Source organism: Gobio gobio (genome assembly GCF_949357685.1).
Source record: "Gobio gobio genome assembly, chromosome: 7".
Classification (NCBI taxonomy): domain Eukaryota; kingdom Metazoa; phylum Chordata; class Actinopteri; order Cypriniformes; family Gobionidae; genus Gobio; species Gobio gobio.
In genome coordinates this window covers 10,946,859-10,971,892 of record NC_137103.1, presented here as the reverse complement: position 1 = coordinate 10,971,892, position 25,034 = coordinate 10,946,859, and the positions used below count along the sequence as shown (strand labels likewise).

Below are 25,034 nucleotides of genomic sequence, written 5' to 3'. Positions count from 1 at the left end.
CGTGGTTGAAATATAATCATTTATACACAGTGTCTGTCATTTTATTTAAACATACATGAAATAATCAAGAAATCATTAACAGGTTAAGTAGAATATAATGAATATAACGACTAATATAGGTCATATATTTAGTGAAAGAGTTGATTTTTCTAGTGAACTAACAGCTGTGGACACTGAGGTGCCTGATGTAAATGATGCTACATGACTGTTTAGTTTACAGCAGTTATATAGAGGTCTTTCTGCCGTTTAAAACACTGATTGAGCGATTACACCACATATGATACGTGACAGTAAGTTGTAATGTATCCTCAACACACCTTAGATGTTCATTCATGTTTATTCTTAATGAAGAGATGATCGATCGCGCTCACAGATGATCGCGTTCACGCGCGCGCGCTGCCGCCAGATTGAAGTGTGTTCCGCGCTTAAAACATGCCCACTGTTAAAGATTGCGTTCGGTTTCACAGTGAAGTCTGGTCCTCTTCTCATCGAGAACATGAGCTCTCGCTGTCAGTGCTTGTGCATGGAGCAGACGTGGGTGTTTCTCAGATATACTGAAATACGCACAGCAGACATGTTGCTTCAGACAAGCACGTGCAGGTCGCGGTTTCTGTTTGCGTCATCACAACATTTCGGCCATGTTGTTTCGGTGATAAAAGTCTTTCGGCCGAAAACCGAAAGTGTGGGCATTTTTGGGGCATTTTCGGCCGAAAATTTCCGGTGGCCGAATATTCGGTGCATCCCTATTAAATTGCAAACAAAAATTTTGGATAGCTATGGTGCGGTAGGGGGCCCAACTTCATATTCTTTCATAGGGCCCAAAATTGCTAGCGGCGCCCCTGAAACAAATAATGCTCTAGTACTGAGTCATTCACATAGTTGAAAACAAATAACCACTTTCCTAGCATTAGGATCCTTTGGCAGGTCTCACTAATGCACCAGTGGGCGGAGCCAAAGACGTGATGATGCATTAGTGGTCCTATAATGTGACAAAATTCCAAATGAGTTGTTTCTGAGCTTGGTTCCAATAAAAGCTGTTACTAACTGGACTAACAAGGAAGTTTGAGTTCTGAAACTTACAGGATGTTTTTACAGTACAATGACCTCTTACATGTCAAATGATCAAGGGAAATTTGATTTCTCAATTCATGATCCCTTTTATAAAAATAAGTCTCTTATGCTTATCAATATTGCAAAATAAATTTAAAAGAACGCTAATGTATTCCTGTAATTGGATGCAAAGCTGAATTTTCCGCACCATTACTCCAGTCATATGAAACTGAATAATGAGTAATGATGCTGAAAATTCAGCTTTACCATCAAGGGAATAATTTTTAATTCATATTTAATAAATTTTTATATATGTTAAAATAGAAAACAGTTCTTTAAATTTTTTATAATATTTAAAATATTTGTTTTAAGTATTTGCTGTATTTTTGATACAGCCTCGGTGAGCATAAGAGACTTCAAATAACCTTTAAAAAAACCTTAATTTTTCAAACTTTTGATAGCAGTGTAAGCACTTCAACAAAAATACACGCTTGAACCTCTCAGGCCCACATGCCTTCATTGTAATCTCAGTACTGTAAACACATTTCCTGTTTGTTTATACACAGAGAAACGGGAGAAGCAACAGATGTTATTTAACTCAAATATTTCTTTAAGGACCTTCTGTGCAATAAGGACTAATAACAAAATCTTATTCTAGTCTTTCACAATTTGTTTGCTGGTATATTGTGTTTTCTCACATAGGCATCCACTATCTACACGCTGAAGCCCCGTTTACAGTCATTCACAGAGACCTCAAGTCCCGAAATGGTTTGTAACTTTGTGAAATAAAGGCTGTATATATATATTCAGTTCAGAGTTCAGTTTCTATGACCTGAAGACCTTGTGTTTCTTTTCAGTTGTGCTGACAGCAGATTCAGTTCCCAAGGTACGTGATGACTGTCTATTCTATCATACATTCAGAATCAAGTTCTTTTATATTTAAAGTCTGCTGATTAATTGGATTCTCCATTTCCTCAGATCTGTGATTTTGGGGCGTCTAAGTTTCACTCTCACACCACCCACATGTCTCTGGTGGGCACATTTCCCTGGATGGCCCCTGAAGTCATCCAGAGCTTTCCTGTGTCTGAGACATGTGACACATACTCTTACGGAGTGGTGAGTGTGTCGACGTGAACGCTGGTGCTTCTAGCTACTTGCACTGAAAAAAAGTGAAAAGGCTGTACCATTCATTAGTGGTTCAAGCGCTGAAATTGTTTTGTATTGTATTGTAATTTTATTCATATTCTACTTCCGTAAACCTGATCGTGATGACCAAACCGTTCGGCCTAGAGACTTGAAACTTGGCCAGATGGTAGGTCTCAATTGACCAAATGACAGTTACTTCCTTGTTTTCGATAAGCCAGCTTTTCCAAATAACTGCTTGCTGTCATTACTCATGTACTCGCTGTACATCAACACAAAACCATCAGTGGTTGACTTTTTAATGTTGTATTTATATTTTAATGCAGCTATCACTCTAACCTAATTTGCCAATAAACCAATTTTATTGATTGCAAGAAAGACTTGAAGCTAATGGGAACGTTGGGATAAGAAACACTTTGTCAGTAATTGGACACGCACACGCAAACATTTTTCCAGCACTTTATTTTTAATGTGATGACCAAAAACTAGAGGTGTCAAAAGTATTCACAATCATTACTCAGGTAGATACTAGGGTTTAAAAAGACTTCAGTAGAAGTTGAACTATCAACTCAAGCTTTTTACTCAAGTAAAAGTGTAAAAGTACTGGTTTATAAACTACTTAAAGTATAAAAGTAAAAGTAATGTAAGGAAAAAATGCCATTAATGACAAAAGCTTACAAAAGCTTAGGCCGCGCCACAGTCCACTACCCCCACCTCCTCGAAAAAAATTGTAACCAAAAGAACCAAATATGTGTACTACTGAGCATTACATGATTTGTGTCATGTGCAGGTGCGATGGATAGCGTACAAACCAATAGGGTGGTGTATGTTTATACTTCTCATCCAACCACAATCAAATTCACTCTATCCGGATGGCGCTATTTATCTGGATAAGTGTTTTTTTTTTTTTTAACAAAGACAAGCCGGAATGAAAACAAGCCAAAATGAAATAGGAGTAACAAGGCTATTTTTAAAATGTAAGGAGTAGAAAGTACAGATAATTGTGTGAAAATGTAAGGAGTAGAAGTAAAAATAATTTCTCCAGTAAAGTATAGTTACCCAAAATGTCTACTTAAGTAAGGTAACAAAGTATTTGTACTTTGCCAAAAACACTATTTGTTCATCCATCTGAGATTGTCCCCATTTGTAAAACTGAACGTTTCAAGATGTAGAAAATCCAACATTTGATAGAAAACGTCTCGGTTACGTATGTAACCCTCGTTCCCTGAGGAGGGAACGGAGACGTACGTTAGTGACTAACGAATGGGGGTTTCGCTTAGAAGCCAATCATCTTCATCGTATTCAACAGCGCCCAATGGCAGTGCCAATGCCATGGGCATGCGGAATTTGCATGCGTAACTCCGCCCCACCTCGTGGGTATATAAGGAAGTACGCTGCGAACATCGCATTATGTTACTGCTGCAGGAGCCAAGACTGAACTCCGCGTTCCAGGCAGCACAGCTGACGTGGCTAAGGAAACGTACGTCTCCGTTCCCTCCTCAGGGAACGAGGGTTACATACGTAACCGAGACGTTCCCTTTCGTTCAGTCACTACGACGTACGTTAGTGACTAACGAATGGGGGATCCTATTCAACAACGCCACTCAGCTGTCATCCAGTGCCCTGCGTAAGTGTGAGATCCCGCCACTTAAGGCCCTAGGACTCCCACTTATCACAGGAATACCAAGGTACACTGGGAAGCATATCCCAGTGAGGGAATGCCAAGATGCCTACCGTAGGGAGGACTTAGAGAATACACATATGACCCGCTGAGGGTTGCATATGGAAGATCTCTAGGGTACCAGCCGAAGGTGGATTTTTAACCCTAGGGGTGGCAGGGACTTGCCAAGGGAAAGACACCTGCTCACTGAGGAGGCTTACGGTGGGAATACTCGTCTGGGGGTCGCCGGAGGGGAACCATGCACATGGAGCACCTGGCCGGACATGAGGGTCTGGGCTCGAAAGGGCAGACTGAACTGATGTCGGCGTAAGCAGTGCTGGAGGAGCTCAGGGCTCTCGGGGAGCTCACCTGAGGAAAATATCGCACGTATCCAGTCCTTGGAGTGGAATGGCGAGCAAGCGAAGACACCTGAGCCTGGCCCATTACCGGCCACCCGTAGGGGCGAGTACATAGCCGGACACTGGCTCCACTCGGAGATTGTAGAATCTGGCGAATGTGTTGGGTGTCGCCCAGCCTGCAGCTCTGCAGATGTCTGTTAGCGAGGCGCCATGCGCTAGAGCCCAAGAGGAGGCCACACTCCGGGTGGAGTGTGCCCTCACACCAAGGGGACATGGTCGGCCTTGCTGCTGGTATGCCAAAACAATGGTGTCCACTATCCAGTGAGACAACCTCTGCTTTGAGAGAGCGCTTCCCTTCCGCTCTCCACCATAACAGACAAAGAGCTGGTCTGAGGTCCTGAAACACTGCGTCATGTCTACGTAGGCGCGGAGAGCGCGTACTGGACAGAGCAATGCCAAGGCTGGGTCTGCCTCCTCCAAAGGCAGCGCTTGCAGGTTCACCACCTGATCTCGGAACGGAGTGGTAGGAACCTTGGGCACATATCCGGGCCGGGGTCTCAGGATCACGTGAGAGTTAGCCGGCCCGAACTCAAGGCACGCTTCATCAACCGAAAATGCTTGCAGGTCCCCGACCCTCTTAAGCGAGGCCAATGCGGTCAGCAGAGCCGTCTTCATAGACAAGAACTTAATCTCGGCCGACCGCAAAGGCTCAAAGGGAGGCCTCTGCAGAGCACTTAAGACTACTGAGAGGTCCCAAGAGGGAACGAGAGGAGAGCGAGGAGGATTCAGTCTCCTCGCCCCCCTCAGGAACCTGATGATCAGGTCGTGCTGACTTACCTTTTTGTCTCCCAGGAGATCGTGGTAGGCAGATATTGCGGCCACGTACACTTTAAGGGTGGAGGGAGACAGCCTTCGCTCCACCCCCTCCTGGAGAAACGATAGCACGGACCCGATCGGGCATTTCCAGGGGTCTTCTTGGCGGGAAGAGCACCATGTGACGAAGAGGTTCCACTTCAACGCGTAGAGACGTCGTGTAGACTCAGCTCTAGCGGAAGTGATGGTAGCGACCACCGCAGGTGGAAGGCTACTCAAACCTACCGTGTCCCGTCCAGAAGCCACACGTGGAGCTTCCAGAACGCTGGACGTGGGTGCCAAAAGGTGCCCCGTCTCTGAGTAAGGAGGTCCGGTCTCAGAGGAATAGGCCAGGGAGGGGCTGTCGCAAGGAGTACGAGTTCTGGGAACCAGGTCTGGCCGTGCCAAAGCGGGGCGACCAAGACGACCTGCTCCTTGTCCTCCCTGATCTTGCACAGTACCCGTGCAAGAAGGCTCACTGGGGGAAACGCATACTTGCGTAGCCCTGACGGCCAGCTGTGCGCCAGTGCATCCGTGCCGAGGGTGCCCTCGGTCAGGGAATAATACAGGGAGCAATGGGAAGAGTCCTGGGAGGCAAACAGATCTACCTGTGCGTCGCCGAACCGTTCCCATATCAGCTGGATCGTCTGGGGGTGGAGTCTCCTCTCTCCGGGGAGAGGCTGAAACCGTGAGAGCTCGTCGGCTGCACAGTTCAGGTCTCCAGGGATGTGGACAGCACGAAGGGACCTCAGGCGCTTCTGACTCCACAAAACGAGATGGCGGGCGAGTTGAGACATACGGTGGGAGCGTAGACCGCCCTGGTGGTTGATGTACGCTACTACGGCCGTGTTGTCTGTCCTGACTAGCACATGTTGACCCTTCAGCAACGCTCGGAAGCGGTGCAGGGCGAACCGTACAGCCAGTAACTCGAGGCAATTGACATGCAGAAGGCGCTGGGGTCCTGTCGAGGAGCCCGCGGCTGCTTGTCCATTGCACATGGCACCCCAGCCCGTGGATGATGCATCTGTTGTCACAACAACATGCCGGGAAGCTCGTTCTAAGGACACTCCGGTCCGTAGAAACTTGAGGTTCGACCACGGGGTGAGTGTCTGTAAGCAGGCCCGGGTCACTGGGACCCGGAGCGTGCCAGACCGCCATGCCCATCTCGGGACTCGATCGCGTAGCCAGTGCTGAAGCGGTCTCATATGAAGCAATCCGAGCGGCGTTACCGCGGCTGCAGATGCCATATGCCCCAGGAGCCTCTGAAAGTGTTTCAGTGGAACCGCACTCTTGCCCTCGAGTTGTCGAAGGGAAGTCAGCAGAGACTGCGCGCGCTCGCTCGAAAGCTGCGCGCACATGGCGACCGAGTCGATATCCATACCGAGAAAAGAGATCCTCTGCGCGGGGCAAAGTTTGCTCTTCTCCCAGTTGACCCGAAGGCCCAGACGGGCTAGGTGATGGAGCACCAAATCTCTGTGTCCGCAAACCTGCTCTCGAGAGGGACCCAGTATGAGCCAGTCGTCGAGGTAGTTCAGGATGCGGACCCCGTGCTGCCGAAGGGGCGCAAGGGCTGCCTCGGCAATCTTCGTAAAGACGCGAGGGGACAGAGATAGCCCGAATGGTAGAACCGCGTACTGATATGCCCGCCCCTCGAAAGCAAACCGTAGGAACGGTCTGTGTCGAGGCAAAATGGAGACATGGAAGTAGGCGTCCTTCAGGTCGATCGCTGCAAACCAATCGTGTGGACGAACGCATTCGAAAAGGCGTTTCGCTGTCAACATCTTGAACGGAAACCGGTGAAGGTAACGGTTCAAGACGCGCAGGTCCAGGATTGGCCGTAGCCCACCGGTCTTTTTGGGTACAATGAAGTACGGGCTGTAAAACCCGCAATTCATCTCGGCTGGAGGGACAGGTTCGATCGCACCCTTCACCAGTAGGGTGGCAATCTCCGCTCGCATGACGGGGGCGTTGGCCCCGATCATGGTGGAACGGACTCCCCGGAAGCAGGGAGGAACCTGCGCGAACTGAATCGCGTAGCCGCGCCTGACGGTCCTCTCGACCCAGCGGGACAGCCCTGGAAGCTGAAGCCAGACATCCAGAAACTGCACCAGCGGGGTCATACGGTGTACAGACGTACCCGGTGTGGGCTTGCAGCGATGCAGCGTCACCGGCCCGTACATGGGAGGCTGTGGGGCATCCCGGTGCGGGGGCACGGTTGACAGCTGCGTCCTGACAGAGGAGACCAGGGAAGGACGCGCGTTCCACTGGGGTCTGCTCTGCCAGGAGGCTGGCGACAGAGTGGGATGCGAGTGGCGGGAGCCGTGGGTGGCGCGCACCGTCATCACCGGACTCTGTGGGCTCAGGGATGGGAGTGTTAATTCTTTCTTTGACCAACATAGGGTGCTGCTGACCCGGGGGCCAGCAGCTGAACAAAGGATTCTCCCCCGGCCCTCCACCGGGGGAAGGAGTGGTCCTGCTACCATCTCCTCGAAAGAATTTCCCATCCCTGAGCCGTCCGTCTCAGGAGCGCCGCTTGGCCTGGCGTTTAGCGGGGCGCGGGGCGGCCTGAGGGGACTTGGACGCCTTCCTACGGCTTCCTCCGCGACCCGGCCCGGGTGAAGGCTGCTGCTTGGACCGGGTGGGAGGGGCGGGAGCCTTAGGAGGGCGTCCTCGGCGTGGAGCAGACTGAGGCGACTGTGCCGGCGGCTGGGTGGAGGCAGCAGCTGGCCGCCGGGGCAGTACGTGTTTGATTGCCTCAGTCTGCTTCTGGGCGATTGAGAACTGTTGGGCAAAGTCCTCAACCGCCCCGCCGAAGAGGCCGGCCTGGAATATGGGGGCATCGAGGAACCGGGTTCGCTCGGTGTCCCGCATATCGGCCAGGTTCAGCCACAGGTGACGCTCCTGGACCACATTTGTGGACATCACTTGACCCAGGGAGCGTGCGGTCACCTTCGTCGCCCGGAGAGCGAGGTCGGTGGCGGCACGCAGCTCATTTAAGAGCCCCGGATCAACTCCACCCTCGTGCATGTCCTTGAGGATCCTGGCCTGGTAGACCTGGAGGATCGCCATGGCATGCAGCGAAGCGGCAGCCTGCCCCGCGGCTCTGTGCGATTTCGACACCAAGGTTGATGTGAATCGACAGGCTTTGGAGGGGTGCTTAGGATCACCACGCCAGGTTGAAGCGCTTTGAGGACACAGTTGCATCGCAACAGAACGTTCAACTGGAGGGACCCCAGTGTACCCTTTAGCTGCCGCCCCATCGAGGACGGAGAAGGCGGAGGAAGTCAGTGAACGGTCACGGGAAGACAACGGGGACTTCCAGGACCGCGTGAGTTCCTCATGCAGCTCGGGAAAGAAAGGTATTGAGGGCAAGGACTGACGGGTGTCAGCGCGAGCCCCCAAAAACCAATCATCGAGCCTTGAGCGTTCGGGACAGGGTGGAGGGTTCCACTCGATCCCTAAACTCGCGGCTGCCCGAGACAACATGGCTGTCAGCTCTGGATCTGACTCGGGCAATGCTGGCACGCCCGAGGGCGGCAGCACAGCCGAGTCATCATCTCCAGAGGACTCGAGCCCACCTTGTGATGCGGTGATCGACATCGCATCCTCCTCCGGAGCGCCAAATGAGATGCGCGGGGGGGCCGGAGCCGGCCCCGCGATCTGCATCTGAACGCTCGCGGGTTGCAATGTGCAAGACGGGGGTGTGGCCCGAGGCATGAGCGTCGGGGCTTTGTTCCACACCGTAACCGTCAAGTCACCCTGACCACCAGCCGAAGTACTGGGCCTCTGGGACTCAGTAGATCGGGGTGTGGTAGAGGGGACTCTCACTTCAGTACGAAGGTCATGGAGTCTTGACCGCAACATTGCGATGGTCATGTTCCCGCAGTGAGAACATGACTCATCCGCGAACGCTGTCTGAGCATGCTGAAAGCCCAAACATACCAGACAGTGTTCGTGCCCATCAGAGGAGGAAAGCAACCGACCACACCCAGAAGTACACGGACGAGACATCCTGAAAAGGACGCGTCACGTGTAAGCTCTTTTATGAGAGGAAAGCCTCGCAGAGACGCCGAAGCGCCCAGGGACCACACACCAGCTGTCTAGCGGACCACTGCGCAGATCAGCAGGCAGGCAGTATGATGATCACTGGAACGCGCCGTAACACCAACGCCTCTGGAAAGCTGCTCGTCTCGAAAGCTGTCGATGACTCAGATCAGGCTTGTAGGAGTGAAGAGATCCTCTTGGCTCCAAAGCAGAAACATAATGCGATGTTCGCAGCGTACTTCCTTATATACCCACGAGGTGGGGCGGAGTTACGCATGCAAATTCCGCATGCCCATGGCATTGGCACTGCCATTGGGCGCTGTTGAATACGATGAAGATGATTGGCTTCTAAGCGAAACCCCCATTCGTTAGTCACTAACGTACGTCGTAGTGACTGAACGAAAGGGAACACTTATTAAAAAAAAATACATGAATTACTTTAGAATCATTGAAGCTGTCTGTCAGCGCTGCGCAAGCTCACTGATTTCGGCACACTTGTGAAAACTCCAATTTGTTCAATGAATCTAACTAAAGTGCACAACAAATCTTTAATTTACAGTGTGTTGTTTTAAACCAAACCAGTGCAAAACTATTCTCTTGAGTCTGAAAGAATTTTTGAAGAATTTTTGTAACCAAGCAGATAGAGCAACCATTGACTACCATAGTATTTATTTCCCTACTATGGTAGTCAATGGTTGCTCTGCTTTGTTACAAACATTCTTCAAAATATCTTCTTTTGTGTTCAGCAGAACAAAGAAACTCATACAGGTTTGGAACAACTTGAGGGCGAGGAAATTATGACAATTAAAATTTTGGGGTGAACTGTCCCTTTAATTATTGTTATTTTCAGAGCTTTTAATATACTCTTATTATAAAAATAACTTTAATAACATTTATTTATCTTTAACAAGTATCCTTTTAGTAAGGAGACCTCAGAAATCTGAAACCAGAATGAAAAAAAAAAGAGTTTTAGCTTAAAATGGTGTTGTTTCCAAACAAAGGGAAAAAATAAACGTATATCGGCCAAAATGAGTTGAAAAATATTGGCATATCGGCACAAATCCAATATCGTACATCCCTAGTCATGGCATACGTTGGTAGTCTAAAACCAAATAACATTCAACATATAAAAAATAAAAAGAAACAATTTTGTTGAAATAGTATTTTTGCTTGACACCAGAGTCTTGATGTGCAGAACACATACTGGCTGCTGAAATTGTTGGGATTTTTATACATTTTTTGGTGTTTGTTTTTTGTTAGAACATAAATGTAATAGAGAATATGATTTAAACAAATACATCACTATAAACTTACTTATAGTAAGTAAACTAAATTAACATTAACTGAAAAAATGTTTTAGTGTTATCTTAAAAATTCTACTTTGATATTATAGCTAATTTAGCTTTTGTTTATGGTGAAATTAAGCTGTAAGGCCTATAAATAAATAAATAAAAAAAATACAAAAAATATATATATATATATAATGCTGATATGCGAGTGCTAATATTATAAGCACTTTTGTTTTTGCCCCCATTTTTCATGAGCTAAACAGCTCAAAGATCTAAGACTTTTTCTATGTACACAAAAGGCCTATTTCTCTCATATATTGTTCACAAATCTGTCTAAATCTGTGTTAGTGAGCACTTCTCCTTTACCGAGATAATCCATCCACCTCACAGGTGTGGCATATCGAGATGCTAATTAGACGGCATGATTATTGCACAGGTGTGCCGTAGGCTGGCCACAGTAAAAGTCCACTCTAAAATGTGCTGTTTTACTGTATTGGCAGGATACTGACCAGTCGTTATCTGTGTGATCACCATTTTCCTCACGCAGTGCAACACATCTCCTTTGCATAGAGTTGATCAGGTTGTTGATTGTGGCCTGTAGAATGTTGGTCCACTCCTCTTCAATGGCTGTGCGAAGTCCTGGATAATGGCAGGAACTGGAACACGCTGTCATAGAAAAATGGGGGCAAAAACAAAAGTGTTGCGTTTATAATTTTGTTCAGTGTATACATATATAGTGCTGGGCAATTGATTAATCATGATTAATCACATCCAAAATAAAAGTCTGGGTTTACATAACATGTGTGTGTACTTTGTATAATTATTATGTACGTATATATAAATACACACTTATTAATGTATATATTTAAGAAAAATATGTTATGTGTATATATAAAATATTTATATTTAAGATAAATTATATATTATATATACATGCAAATATTTCTTAAATATATACATTAATAAGTGTGTATTAATATATACATATTAATTCTACACAGTACACACACATGTTATGTAAAGCCAGACTTTTATTTTGGATGCGATTAATCGTGAATAATCGATTGCCCAACACTTATATTGACCTAATTATTTTGTCTTTGGGAAAATAAATATTTGTATCAATATTAACTCAATATTTAAGTTTTGAACCAAATATAATTTGAGGAAAACGAATAACTTTGGCTGTAACAAATTAGAGTATTTTTGGTCACTTGGTGGATTCACTGGGTCTGTTGGCACAGATATTGTAGTTCTCTTTATCATATAGCTGTGAATTATAAGTAGGTTTCTTTCAGGTCCTGTGGGAGATGTTGACGCGTGAAATTCCCTTCAAAGGTCTGGAGGGGCTGCAGGTGGCCTGGCTGGTGGTGGAGAAGAACGAGGTGACGGGAGATTCTGATTGGCTGTGTCACTGATGAAGTGTGGTTGATGTGTGGTTTTTGACATGTGTCATGTGTGTTTCGCAGAGGTTGACGATTCCCAGTAGCTGCCCGGCCAGTTTTGCCTGTCTGATGAGAAGCTGCTGGGTGACGGAAGCCAAAGTAAGTAAAAAAACAAAAACAAATATGCATGTTTACCTCAATATGTAAATTAGGTCATATAGTAGATCATGACCACAGAGTAAACCAAACCCAGTAATACAAAACAAAACCAAGTCATACAGGTTTGGAACGACATGAGAAAGGTGGATCAACTCTTTTACAGTGTGATTATCCTGTGAGATCTTCAGCAAATACAGCATAAATTGTTATGGCTTTGATATTGCAAAGCAAACATATAATGAACCTTACATAATTACATACATTGCAAAGCATTAGCAATATGTTGCAGTATTCTAATAGAGTAATTATGTTGTTTGGTATTTACTCCACGTTAAAGTGCAATGCATTAATGCATGAATAATAGATTAGACATGCTGTTTAGTCAGGGCATTAATAACCGCTGTCGTTATTAATACATGACTGTCTCTTATCCTGACATTTTTATTTCATCCGATCAAAGTTCATTTCATCGGGCTCATGTCAGGGCTTGTTTTTCCCCTCTCAGTTTCACTGTGTCAGGTCACACATCTCCTCTGAATGCTCACACTCATTTAAGCGAGCTTCATAAATTAGTCTGCCTGTCACTCACAGAGCACGGGCGTGCCAGAATACTGTATCATAACACTCAAAAACACTCAGATTACAAGTTGAGTTTACACACAGCTGTTGTTAAAGAGGTCCTTAATTATGATTTAACTTTTTTTACTTTAGTTAGTGTGTAATGTTGCTGTTTGAGCATAAACAACATCTGCAAAGCTGGTACTACAACAAGATTCTTCCTGGGTTGTTGAGATCACAAACCCTAATGCTGTGTTCACACCGAACGCGAATAGAGCATCAAATTCGCGTCTATCGCGATGTGTGTGTGATCAGTAATAGCCATTATAAAAGTAGTAAAAGGTATAAGGAGCTATGCAATAAATAAAGCAAACAATTCAGTCAAACAAAGTCAGCGCTAGTCGGCTACAACGGTAAAGTTAAACATCCCCAAAAAATAAAGTTATGAAACTTCACTTTGCCCTCAGTCTAAACGATATGGCTGGCAACAAATTATATATTCATGAGACCGAAGATCGCCTGTTAGATCTACACAAGACGAATTATATCTCGTGTTTAACCAATACAGAGACATCAGAGCCAGCGGCAAACGTCAGAAGGACAAGCCGAGTGTAACACAGTTCATATGTTTAGGGATGAAGCAGGCGGGAACCGGTGAAAATGTAAAAGACTTTAATCAAATAAATAAACAAAATGTCACGGACGGCTGCCGCGCACACACACGTACCAAAACATTAACAAAACAATGTAAAGTCCAGGTCCTCTCTCGTCCTTCACCAGAGTCGCTCGTCCTTATATGCCTCCGTGCTCCCTCATGTCCTTCGAGACCGGTGTGCCTCGCAGGTGATGCTCATTCTCAATCACGCCACCGATCTCGCTCGCTCCTCCCACGTCTCTCGCTCGTCAACCTCGCCACATACCCCTATCGCCCCTCGCAGGCCGGGGGGTACACCCGAGACGCCGCCTACTCCCCCCCTGGGGGCCAATCTCGGCGTCTGGGGGTATGGACAGATGAGACGAGAGAAACGGGAGACGGAGACACAGACAGCGACAGGATGAGAGAGTGGAGAGAGAGAGACAAAAAAAAAACTTGGTCCGGTTCCCTGACACAATTACCCCTTTTCCACCAAGGCAGTGCTAGAGCTAGTTCAGAGCCAGAGCTAGTCCCAGTTCATAGTTGGTTCGACTGAGGAGCCTTCTAAGAACCGTTTGCTTTTCCACATGCTGAGAGCCACAACAGAGCCAGGTCTTACGTCACTGTATACGTCTCATCTTTCTCAGCAACTCTAGCGAGGCAGCGGCAGTGTTGCCAAGACTGCGGTGTTCCCGTGTAATTGGGCTACTTCATCACTGTTGCCGCGGGCTGTTTTTCATGTCGACCCCAATTATGTGATATTTAGCCCCGGCAATGCGAATTTTAGTAGGCAACCATGCCAAAAAAACACATATTTTACCCCCAAATGTGATTTTTACTGGGGAAGCCCCCCTGAAACGCGATTGGGTGTGTTTTGAGTAGCAATTGGGTGGGTTTTGTTGTGAAAACCTGGCAACCCTGGGCAGCGGGAGACACAAACACACCTGGCTTGTTCGAGATGCATCGGCGCTGCGCAGACCGATCCACGTATGATATAAAAAAAAAAAACGCATGAGTGAATCAAAAGCATAAGGAGTCATGTGCTCTCGCTGGACTCATTATCATACAGCGATCGGTCTCTGCACAGCAAGCCTTCCATCAACAATGCAAACGTTGCGTTACTATTGATTTACATGGCTTTACGATCCTACATCGGCATCAAAACACAGCGAAAACACAGCGAATCCAACACATTCATGCAGTTCGCCATAATTTGTATAGACGGAGATTACAAACGAGCAGCAGCTGTTAGTTCCATTAGCTGCTATTTCAACAATGGCGGATCTCAAGTTTGTGTTGGTCTTGTTGACCCCGCCCCCAGCGCCTGACGTAATCGGTTCTTACTTCTAGCCCTGTTCTAGCCCAGCAATGTTTTGGTGCTACTTAAGAACCACTTTTCCTGGCTCGGAGCTGGGGCTTTGGATGTGGAAACACAAATAACCGATTTGAAACTAGGCTCTGGCTCCGATCTAGCTCTAGCACTGCCTAGGTGGAAAAGGGGTATATGTCACTCGGCCTTTAGCCCGCCGAGAGGCTCTTCCTTGCTGAGCCATGTGATGGTACTGGACGCTCGGTGGACAGCTCGATCCTCCTCCGCCCCCTGGTGGCCGGCGTTGGCTCCTCCTGTTGAGGGCAGCCGGAAGCGAGTCCCGAGCTCCCTGCTACTCCTCAACATGGCGGACGGCAGTGACTCCTCCGCTCCCTCTAGGACAGCAGCCACCCCACCTCGACCCAGGGGCACGGCAGCGGGCTCTCCGTCCCACCGGATCTTCACTCGCTCCAGCACCACCGCCTCCTTCACTCTTCCGCGCTGCTCGAACTCCTCAGCACCGCGATCCCCCTCAGCAGCGAGAGGCTCTCCGACAGAATGTCCCTCCTTCCTCCCGGGTTTTGGCACCAATGTAACGCAGTTTGTAGATATGGGAAGAAGGAGGCGGGAACCGGCAAATGTTCAACAACTTTAATTCAAAATAAACAAAAACTGAAAGTCCTCACGGACGACTGCCGCGCACACACACATAACAAAATGTAAACAAAACACAACGTAAAGTCCAGGCCTGGTCCTCTCTCGTCCTTCAGTAGTGTCACTCGTCCCTGTATGCCTCCGTGCTCCCTCATGAGAGGACTCGAGACCGGTGTGCCTCGCAGTTGACGCTCAATCACGCACACCGATCTCGCTCGCTCCTCCCACGTCTCTCGCCCGTCAACCTCGCCACACCGAGGAAATGCTGCTCTCTGCGAGGTTAAAGAGCGCTGAGCTCCGCTGATCGACTGGATCTTACAACTCAGCAAACACCAGATCAAAATGTTCAAATAGGTGCTAGATCCAAATCAATGCAGTTTCAAAGGAAGGGCTTCAGAGGCTCTGCACGATCCCAGACGAGGAATAGGGTCTTATCTAGCCAAACCATCTGTCATTTTCAAAAAATAAAATAAAAATGAATTTACTTTTTAACCTAAATTGCTCATCTTGCACTGCTCTGTGATGTGCCACGGATTATGTAATCACATCGGAAAGGTCACGCTAAACGTAGGCGGAAGTACCACCCCCGTGTTTACAAAGTGCTCGTGTGAAGACTAATACAAACATCCTTTAGCAAAAAAAAGGTTAAACAATAATCTAATCCTTTAAGCATATTATTTTCGTATTAAGTTTTTTTTTTAAAAGTATGCTAAAGTCTTTTTCATTAAGGTGTGCTTGTGAGATATTGGTGTATTGAGTGTATTGAATTTGAGTATGCTTTATTGGCCAGGTAAGCCAATCATCAGTGTATAACGTTTTCACAGTGTTTCAGAAAGCGCCTGTGTCTGAAATGCTGATGTTCTAATGCAGATGTTGTGTGATTGTGTTGTAGGACAGGCCGATGTTCAAACACATCCTGTCCACGCTGGAGTCCATGTGGAACGACAGTCAGTTACCTGATGAGTGCAACACGTTCCTGCACAATAAAGCAGAGTGGAGGTACACTAACACGCCAATGATTACATACTGTAATATCAGTATCATCTACCTGCCTATACACTATAACCTATTTACCACACACCGTGAAAAATGCTACACATTTTGATTTGAAAACTGAAGTTTAAATGCTATAAAGTTTTAATTAAAGGGTCATGAAACCCCCTGTTTCAGCAGCCGTCAGTTCTCACCACAGTTTTGAAAAATGCTATAAAAGTGGGCGTGGTTAAGCTGCAGAGTGGAGGGGAGACTGACCGACAACAGTTTTATGAGCCGTTTGATTGGCTAATGGGTCGTAAAGAGCGGTTACACTCACTGTGTGGATGAATCGCGTTTGTTTCGACTCAGGATCTACTGAAGAGAACTTATGTGATGCGGAAACCCTTACAAAGCAAAAACAAACACGTTTTTGATTCATTAATGCATCTCTCAATGAATGCGTTGTCACTCTTTGAAGCTCCTGTCAATCAACACATGCTGCTGTGTTAAGCGAGGCCTCTTCTCATAGGATAAGGACACGCAGACTCATGAATAATTAAGCGAGGCCTCTTCTCATAGGATAAGGACACGCAGACTAATGAATAATTAAGTGAGGCCTCTTCTCATAGGATAAGGACACGCAGACTCATGAATAATTAAGCAAGGCCTCTTCTCATAGGATAAGGACACGCAGACTCATGAATAATTAAGCGAGGCCTCTTCTCATAGGATAAGGACACGCAGACTCAGTGAATAATTATGAGACACCGATGAGTCATCACATTCTGTGACGTTGATACAACGATGAATTTAAACCCGGAAGCTGAATATAGTGCAATTTTTTTTTTTTAAATGATCTAGTTTTCTCCAACAATCAAAACGAATGGATGGTAACATTGACTTCTATGATGCTCAACACTCATAACTCTGTTAAAATCTCAGAATATTTATGTGGTGAGGTTGGCGAGCGAGAGACGTGGGAGGAGCGGGCGAGACCAGTGCGTGATTTAGAATGAGCGTCACCTCAAGTCCTCTCATGAGGGAGCCTGGAGGCGTATAAGGACGACTGCCGCGCACACACACATAACAGATGTAAACAAAACACAATGTAAAGTCCGGGCCTGGCCCTCTCTCAACCTTCACTGGTGTCGCTCGTCCTTATATGCCTCCGGGCTCCCTCATGAGAGGACTCGAGACCTCGCAGGTGACGCTCATTCTCAATCACTCCCACCCCTCTCGCTCGCCAACCTCGCCACAATTTGCTTTAGGGTTTCATGACCCTCTAAGTAATCAAAGTGGTGCTTTAAAGTAATTTTTTTTCTTAGGCATGTTTATAAAACCTACTTAAACGTCCTAATTGAACTAAGGCCTAAGTTTGTGAAACCAGATCATTGTGTACTGGTGGTCTAGAAAGTCCTGCTATATTAAAGGTGCTCTAAGCGATGTCACGTGTTTTTTAGGCCAAAACATTTTTTGTCACATACAGCAAACATCTCCTCACTATCCGCTAGCTTCCTGTCCCCTGAACACACTGTAAAAAAACACGGTCTCTGTTGTCAGCACAAGCTCCACAAACAAAACAAACTTGGGCAAACTGGACAACGAAACATAGTAAACAGTGCTCCAGCCAATAACCGACAAGAATGATTTGAGGGTGGAGGTTTGGGGTTAGTGCGCGTGCACATGAAGTGTGTGTAGAAGAGAGAAGCATTAAGAGGGAAGTTCGTATTATATGTTTTTGATATGGCCGACACATGACCAAAGAGACGACGTTCTGATGAACAACTGGCAACGAAAAGGGAAAAGGAACGCGCAAAATCCCGAATTTACATTGAAAAGCCTTCGAAAGGTGGCAAGAACTCTGGTGGCAGAAGGGCTTCCAATCAGGAAGCACGGACGGGAGAGGGAGGAGGAGGAGGAGGAGGAGGAGGAGGAGGAGGAGGAGGAGGAGGAGGAGGAGGAGGAGGGAGGGTCTAGCTAGACTCTGTTTTGTTTGACAACACTTCGAACGTCAACAAGAAGTTACTCCACCCAGGATCACTTAGAGCACCTTTAAGACCATCTGGAATTGGGCCAGGATACAGGGACAGGAGATTCCTGTACCTCCCTACAGCTAAACAGAGAAACAACGAATGAAGAAAAGAAATGTGACGTGTCAAAAAGGGGAACTTTAGGACACATATGATTGTGAAATTCCAATATCATTTGTTAGAAAGCAGACAGACTGTGAAATCAGTCACACAGGAAGTGTGGTGTTGAAGTTGAGCAAGCAGGGCCTCATGGGTGGGGCTCGACGGGACGGGCGGCCCTGCTGGGAGGTGTTTGAGGACACGAGTTCCAGCTCCTGTCCATTTATAAATAACTGCTTTCTGAAGAGAATGTGTAGCTCCCTCTGCTGGGGAAATCAGATATTACAAATGAACAGTGACTTGACTGTACTTACCTACACTCTAAAAAATGCTGGGTTGTTTCAACCCACGTTGACAAACCAAACATTCGTTTTTTAATACATTTTTTTAACGCAACAGTTGAGTTTGTCCATATTTGACCCAAACATGAACCCAGCATTGTTAGAGCGTATAATTAAAGAAACACCACTGGGTGATTCTGCACTGAATATTGTCAGCCAGCTGAGAAAATGTCTTACTTTTGGCAACATTTATTCTGTCTGGAGAATAAATGCAGCATTCAGAAATTATTCTTCATGAATAATCAACATCAACATCTATTTCTTTGTATACTGTGGTGGCCAAACCAGGAAAATCAGTGAAAAGCAACAATTTCTTCAAAACAACACATTTTTAGAGAAAGTATCAACATGTTTTAATGATTTTTTTTTTTTAATGTTGTATTTTATTTGTTTATGTTATAATACATATACTTGAAATGAGTAACAGTTTTAGACAGGTTTAACAATACAATATGAACACTATTAGAGTATGATGCATTTTGAACAGAACATAGTTTAATAACTGATTATTGAAGATTGTTCAGATTTTTTTTGCCCCAAAGTCCATAATCATTAATAAAATTCTTTATTAATTCTTCACACAAACACACCACACACACGCACGCACACACACACACACATACACACACGTTATATAAACAAACTTTTACGTTCGATGTGATTAAGATATATATATATATATATATATATATATATATTGTATTTGTATACAATTATACAATTTTACAAAGTTTTTCTGTTGTTTTGGTCCCAAAGTCCAGTGAAATGTATAACTATGTTGTTAAATTGTCGATGTGATCCAAAAGTGTGGCTGTGGGGATACAGTTTGTCCATATTTTTATTATTATTCAAACTTTTTTTTTTTTTTTATCTTTGGACAAACAAGTGTTGTTTTTTTGTGATGTTTTGGCCCCGGAGTCCAGTGACATTTTATTAATGTTGTTACATTTTCACTGTGAATGTGGGTGTACAATTTGTAATATTTAAATGTTAAAAAAATAGATTACTTTTATTTTTATCCAATCTCAAAAATAATCATGTTTTATGTTTAGTACATCAATGTATGACACATTATGCAGTAAAATATTGATGCATGTTCTCATTAGCAAACAAGCTAATCACTTGTTTATGAATATTGATATGTTTATGAATAGGGATATTATGTTGATGAATATGATGTGTATTGTGTGAGCAGGTGTGAGATCGAGGCGACTCTAGACCGTCTGAAGCGGTTGGAGAGAGATCTGAGCACCAAAGAACAAGAGCTGAAAGAAAGAGAGAGACGGCTAAAGATGTGGGAGAGAAAACTCATCGAGCAGTCCAACACACCGGTGAGTCTCTCTCTCTCTCTCTCTCTCTCTCTCTCTCTCTCTCTCTCTCTCTCTCTCTCTCTCTCTCTCTCTTCCTGCAGGACACAGAGGACCTCGACTCGCCGCTCTAACCTAAAGCGGTTGCTTACTCAAAAGCTCATTTTTTACTCTCATGTTTTTCCAGGTCTTTTGTTTCTTTAGTAGACCATAAGAAGAAGAATTTTCACGTTACAATAGTGGCCAAAAGTGATGTTTAGTGGGGATCATTGTTTGTATGACACTACAAGTTTCATTAAACCATTAAAATATCAGGAAAATATATATTTTTGTATAATATTTTCAATTTAAGGGAATAACAAACCAATGAACTTGATATTTATCTGAAAAAATTATTTGGCTACAGCTGCAGGTTTATATGCATAAAATCAAATGCATATAAAACAAAAAGCTCACAGGAAAAACCATACATTGACTACAACATAATCAATTATTAATATTTCATTGGTCTCTCTTGTTTTTGCATGTGTTCATACATTTTTATTTGTATACTAGCCTGACCGAAAATAATGTCCGCACAATTTGGCATGTTTCATTTCATTATTATCACAAATAAAACAATCAACTTCAAGCACAACTATGCAATATGCTTACAGAATCGTTAATAATATCTGAATAAATAATATCTGAATAAAGAGTAAAGATGTCAGTTTCCCTTTGGCTACTACTGTACTTCTTTAAAGCATGACTAAAGATTATTAAAACGAATGATTTAAAATGTACTGTAAAATAAAACTTTGTTTGAGTGCACTTTTTAAAAGTGTTCACCCAAAAATTTGCATTAGCCCATGATTTACTCTCCCTCAAGTCATCATTGGTGTGTATGACATTCTTCTTTCAGACAAACACAAACAGAGTTATATTAAAAATGTCCTGGCTCTTCCAAGCTTTATAATGGCAGTGAATGGAGAATTTTTAACTCCAAAAAAGCGCACCTGTCCATCATAAAAGTGCTCCACACGGCTCCGGGGGTTAACAAAGGCCTTCTGAAGCAAAGCCATGCATTTGTGTACTTTATAAACTATAATCACTGGCTTCCGGTAACGTCCGTGAGTCTAGTTCTGGCGGAAGAGTGACCTCTGACCTAACACATGACTAATTGATGAACGTGGAAGCGCAGAGGATAGAGCAGAACAAAACACCGGTCATGAATTATAAGTATATAACAATAATTTTTAAAGAGAAATGTGGGAGGAGCTTGAGTTTGTTGCCCAGCCCTATGTGTTTGAACCGTGAGAGGCGTCGACTCTGACCTGAGCTTACACTACGCCTACATCCCACGTCATGCTTCGGGTCAGAGGTCACTCTTCCGCCGGATCTAGACTTGTGGACGGAAGCCAGTGATTCTAGTTTATAAAGTTTTTCTTATAAAACCCATGGCTTCACTTCAGAAGGCCTGTATTAACCCCCTGGAGCCGTATGGATAACTTTTATGAAGGATGGATGCACTTTTTTGGGCTTCAGAATCTCAGGTACCATTCACTGCCATTATAAAGCTGGAAGAGCCAGGACATTGTTTAATATAACTCTGATTGTGTTTGTCTGAAAGAAGAAAATCATATACACCTAGGATGGCTTGAGGGGGAGTAAATCATGGGCTAATTTTCATTTTCGGTGAACTATCCTTTTAACTGCATTAAGAAACGTAGTGGTCAAAGTAAAAAATATACTTTAACATTTGAAGCACACTGCCAGTACATATTCAGACATAAAAAATGTTGTTCATGCAACTTGTGTGCTGGTTTTCGTCAGTCGGGTAAATGAAGACATTTTGAGTGAGCTGTTCCTTTAAGAGGTTACCTGCAGCTCACCTGTCCATCATGGGATGCAAGCAGCAGCAGATCCTTTACATCCTTTGCATTTATATATCCATTTGGCAGACGCATTTATACCAATCAGCTTACATTAGGTACACATTTTGTCAGATGAAACACCCCATGGGGATCAAGCATCAAACCCACGGCCTTGACGTTGCTAGTGCCCTGCTTTAGTGTATGAGCTACAGAAACGCTGCTCAAATAAACACATGTCAGCGTAAACGGTGTTAGGTTGTTTCAGGAGTATTTAGAGCACAAATTCATGTGTTGTAAAAAAGGAATCGTTTCATTGGCTGCGTGTCTTCAGCTGTACGCTTGGTTGCACTTTATTACGATGGTCCACTTTAGACACTCTAATGACTATAAGTAACTTTGCAACTTGTGTTTTTTTTTACCTGCCTGGGGTCTACGGATGTAATCTGGCACGTTTACATTTAGTATTTTATACTGATGTTCATTAACGTGCATTGCCCCTATTCAATAAATGAACAACAACATGTCAACTTATTCTACTAACCCAAACCCTAACTCTAACCTTACAGTCAGCTGCAGTCTACTAATACTCTAATGAATGTTAGTTGACACATGCAGTTGTAAAGTAGTGTTCATTTTGCCAGCTATTTTTTTATTTAGTCTTAGTCCTGTGTCAAAAGTACCTTTTTAGTTTTTTTTTAATCATATTTAGTTGAACGTGTCCTGTTTTTGTTTAGTTTTAGTCATGCTGTATAATGTTAAAATTAACTATCTTGATTATTTTGCTCAATTATAAATCGCAACGATTGTTATCATTTAAGAAATTATTTTTTACATTTCATCAGAACTCTTTCAACTCATGTCAACTCATATGTATGGTTTATTTACCTCATCTGGTTTCCTGATTTATTACTGGATATTTTTATCATAGAAATTAATAAACTTAAGGCAAAACAAGAAACTTCCCTCGAAAATGAAAACAGTGAAATTCCTAGTAGTAATTCCAATAATTCCAAATTACATTAATGTTTTTCTATTAAAACAACAGCATAAAAGACTTTGTATCGTCACACAGAGGTTGTGTACGTGCATTTATTCAACAACCAAAATCACAAATATCGAGATCATGTTTGGATTTATTACAGTTCATCACTGAGGTTTAATCGCACATTCATGAAGGAACACTGAACGTCACTTTTATTTCGGCGGAACATCTCAAATGCAGATTGCTGAACTCCAGCTTGTTTGTCGTTGTTTTTAGTGTTTTCACATCATCGGAGTGTAGAGAGAGCGTGTGCGCATAGTTGCCAGATTGCAAAGATTAAAGCTGCAGTCTGTAACTTTTTTGGTTAAAAATGAATCAATCAATGAAAACGATCTCCTTACCTTAGCCCGATTCACAATGGTAAGCTTGTAATCATGTGTTATAATTTGAGTGGTACTGGTGGATTTTTCATGGGAATTTCGAGTTTCCGCCATTCGTCTTTGCGCCATTACGTCACGTCTGTATACATAAAGAATGAGTCCCGGCTACAGGCTATCGCATGTGAGGATGCTGCAGGTGGCGGATCATTTATAGCCTTTTCTCACAGCAGCTGGAATAATTAAACCTATCATTTTGATGGCGGATTGTAATCCAGAAAGTGTCATGTGACGGGTATGAGTGATAGGAGCAAGGACTCAAGTGCAGGAAAATTTGGGCTTTATTGATAACAAAAACTACCCACGAGGGGGAAAACCAGAACATACCACACACAAGGAACCAGGAAACATGAAGCAATGACAGGTAACAGAAACACAACGATCCAGCACAGGACTTTAAAGATTAAGGAGATTAAATAGGAAACAAACAAGGCAGGTAATAGGGAGGACAGGTGGGGCAAATTAAACAATAATCAGAATAAGCACACAAAACATGACAATATAGCAGTGCCATAGCTCTGTCACAAACCCAAGAGCAAAACTAGACCGAAGTGACAGAAAGGACCAAACATCATCAGTGACAACTGGAGATTCACCCGCAGTCAAAAGCAAAAGATTAGACTGTACGGAAATTGAAATCTACAGGTAACACTTATACACACTAAATACACATAGTCCGATCGGGGACCGATCACAGCGGCCACGGCACCTGGGAGTAAGGACAGATGAGGCGAGAGAAAAGGAGCCGAAAGCATGAGGTACGAGAGAGGGAAACATTTTTTGTTCCTGGTCCCCGGACACACTGCCGCTCGGTCTTCAGCCTGCTGAGAGGCTCTTCCTCATGGTGCCATGCGTGGGAACTGGACGCTTTTCGATATACGGCTCGATCCTCCTCCGCCCCCTGGTGGCCGGCGATGGCTCCTCCAGCTGAGGGCAGCCGGCAACGAGTCCCACGTTCCCTGCTCCTCCCCGTTATGGCGGACGGCAAACTCCAGCGGCGACTCCGCTCCCTCTCGGACGGCAGCCACCCCACCTCGACCCAGGAACATGGCAGCGAGCTCTCCGTCCAACCGGGTCTTCCATCGCTCCAGCACCACTGCCTCGGGCACCCATTCGTGCTCTTCATTCTTCAATGTCAAAACATTTACTCGAATCAATGAACAGCATTAATAAAGCCCCAGTATTACAGATCATTAACTAAAAAAAGTTGGTTTAGGGTTTAGTTACCCTTTAATATGTATTCGTGTCCAAATGACATCTAAACATCTTTTCCTATTCAATTTGGCCTGGAAACGCTTCTAACACACTTGCGTTCCGCGTGAGAAATAGGCTTTGGTTCTATTTCTAGCATGTGTTTTCGGCACCTGAGACGCGTGTCACGCAGGCAGTGTGCAAGCTCCAACCTGTTAACATGGGAGCCGAAATACAACCCCAAATCAGAAAAAGTTGGGACAGTATGTAAAACGCAAAAAAAGAAAATTTTTTGAAAAAAAGTGATTTCTAAATTTACTTTGACTTGTATTTCATTGCAGACAATATGAACACAAAATATTTCATGTTGTCTGGTCAACTTCATGTCATTTGTAAATATGCATCCTTTCCTGTCATTCAGACCTGCAACACATTTCAAAAAAAGTTGGGACAGGAGCATTTTAGGGCTAGTAATGAAGTAAAATGATTAAATAATGATGTGATTTGAAACAGGTGATGTCAACAGGTGATTGTAATTATGATTTGGTACAAAAGCAGCATCCAAGAAAGGTCTAATCCTTTAGGAGCAAAGATGGGCCGAGGATCGCCAGTTTGCCAACAAATACGTGAGAAAATTATTGAAATGTTTAAAAACAATGTTCCTCAAAGAAAGATAGGAAGAGATTTGGATATTTCACATTCAACAGTGCATAACATAATTAA

The 25,034-nt window shown here is 44.4% G+C and overlaps 1 protein-coding gene across 1 annotated transcript in view; it reads left to right on the top strand.

Annotated features, from left to right (window-relative positions):
* The window catches only part of map3k20a (mitogen-activated protein kinase kinase kinase 20a), a 106,497-nt gene that overhangs the window by 43,969 nt on the left and 37,494 nt on the right, over positions 1 to 25,034 (top strand). The window contains exons 5-11 of the mRNA XM_079822456.1: positions 1,753 to 1,818; positions 1,908 to 1,936; positions 2,029 to 2,166; positions 11,696 to 11,782; positions 11,867 to 11,941; positions 15,989 to 16,095; positions 19,737 to 19,872. Coding sequence (XP_079678582.1) covers positions 1,753 to 1,818; positions 1,908 to 1,936; positions 2,029 to 2,166; positions 11,696 to 11,782; positions 11,867 to 11,941; positions 15,989 to 16,095; positions 19,737 to 19,872 — 638 coding nt within the window. The remainder of the gene's footprint in view (positions 1 to 1,752; positions 1,819 to 1,907; positions 1,937 to 2,028; positions 2,167 to 11,695; positions 11,783 to 11,866; positions 11,942 to 15,988; positions 16,096 to 19,736; positions 19,873 to 25,034) is intronic.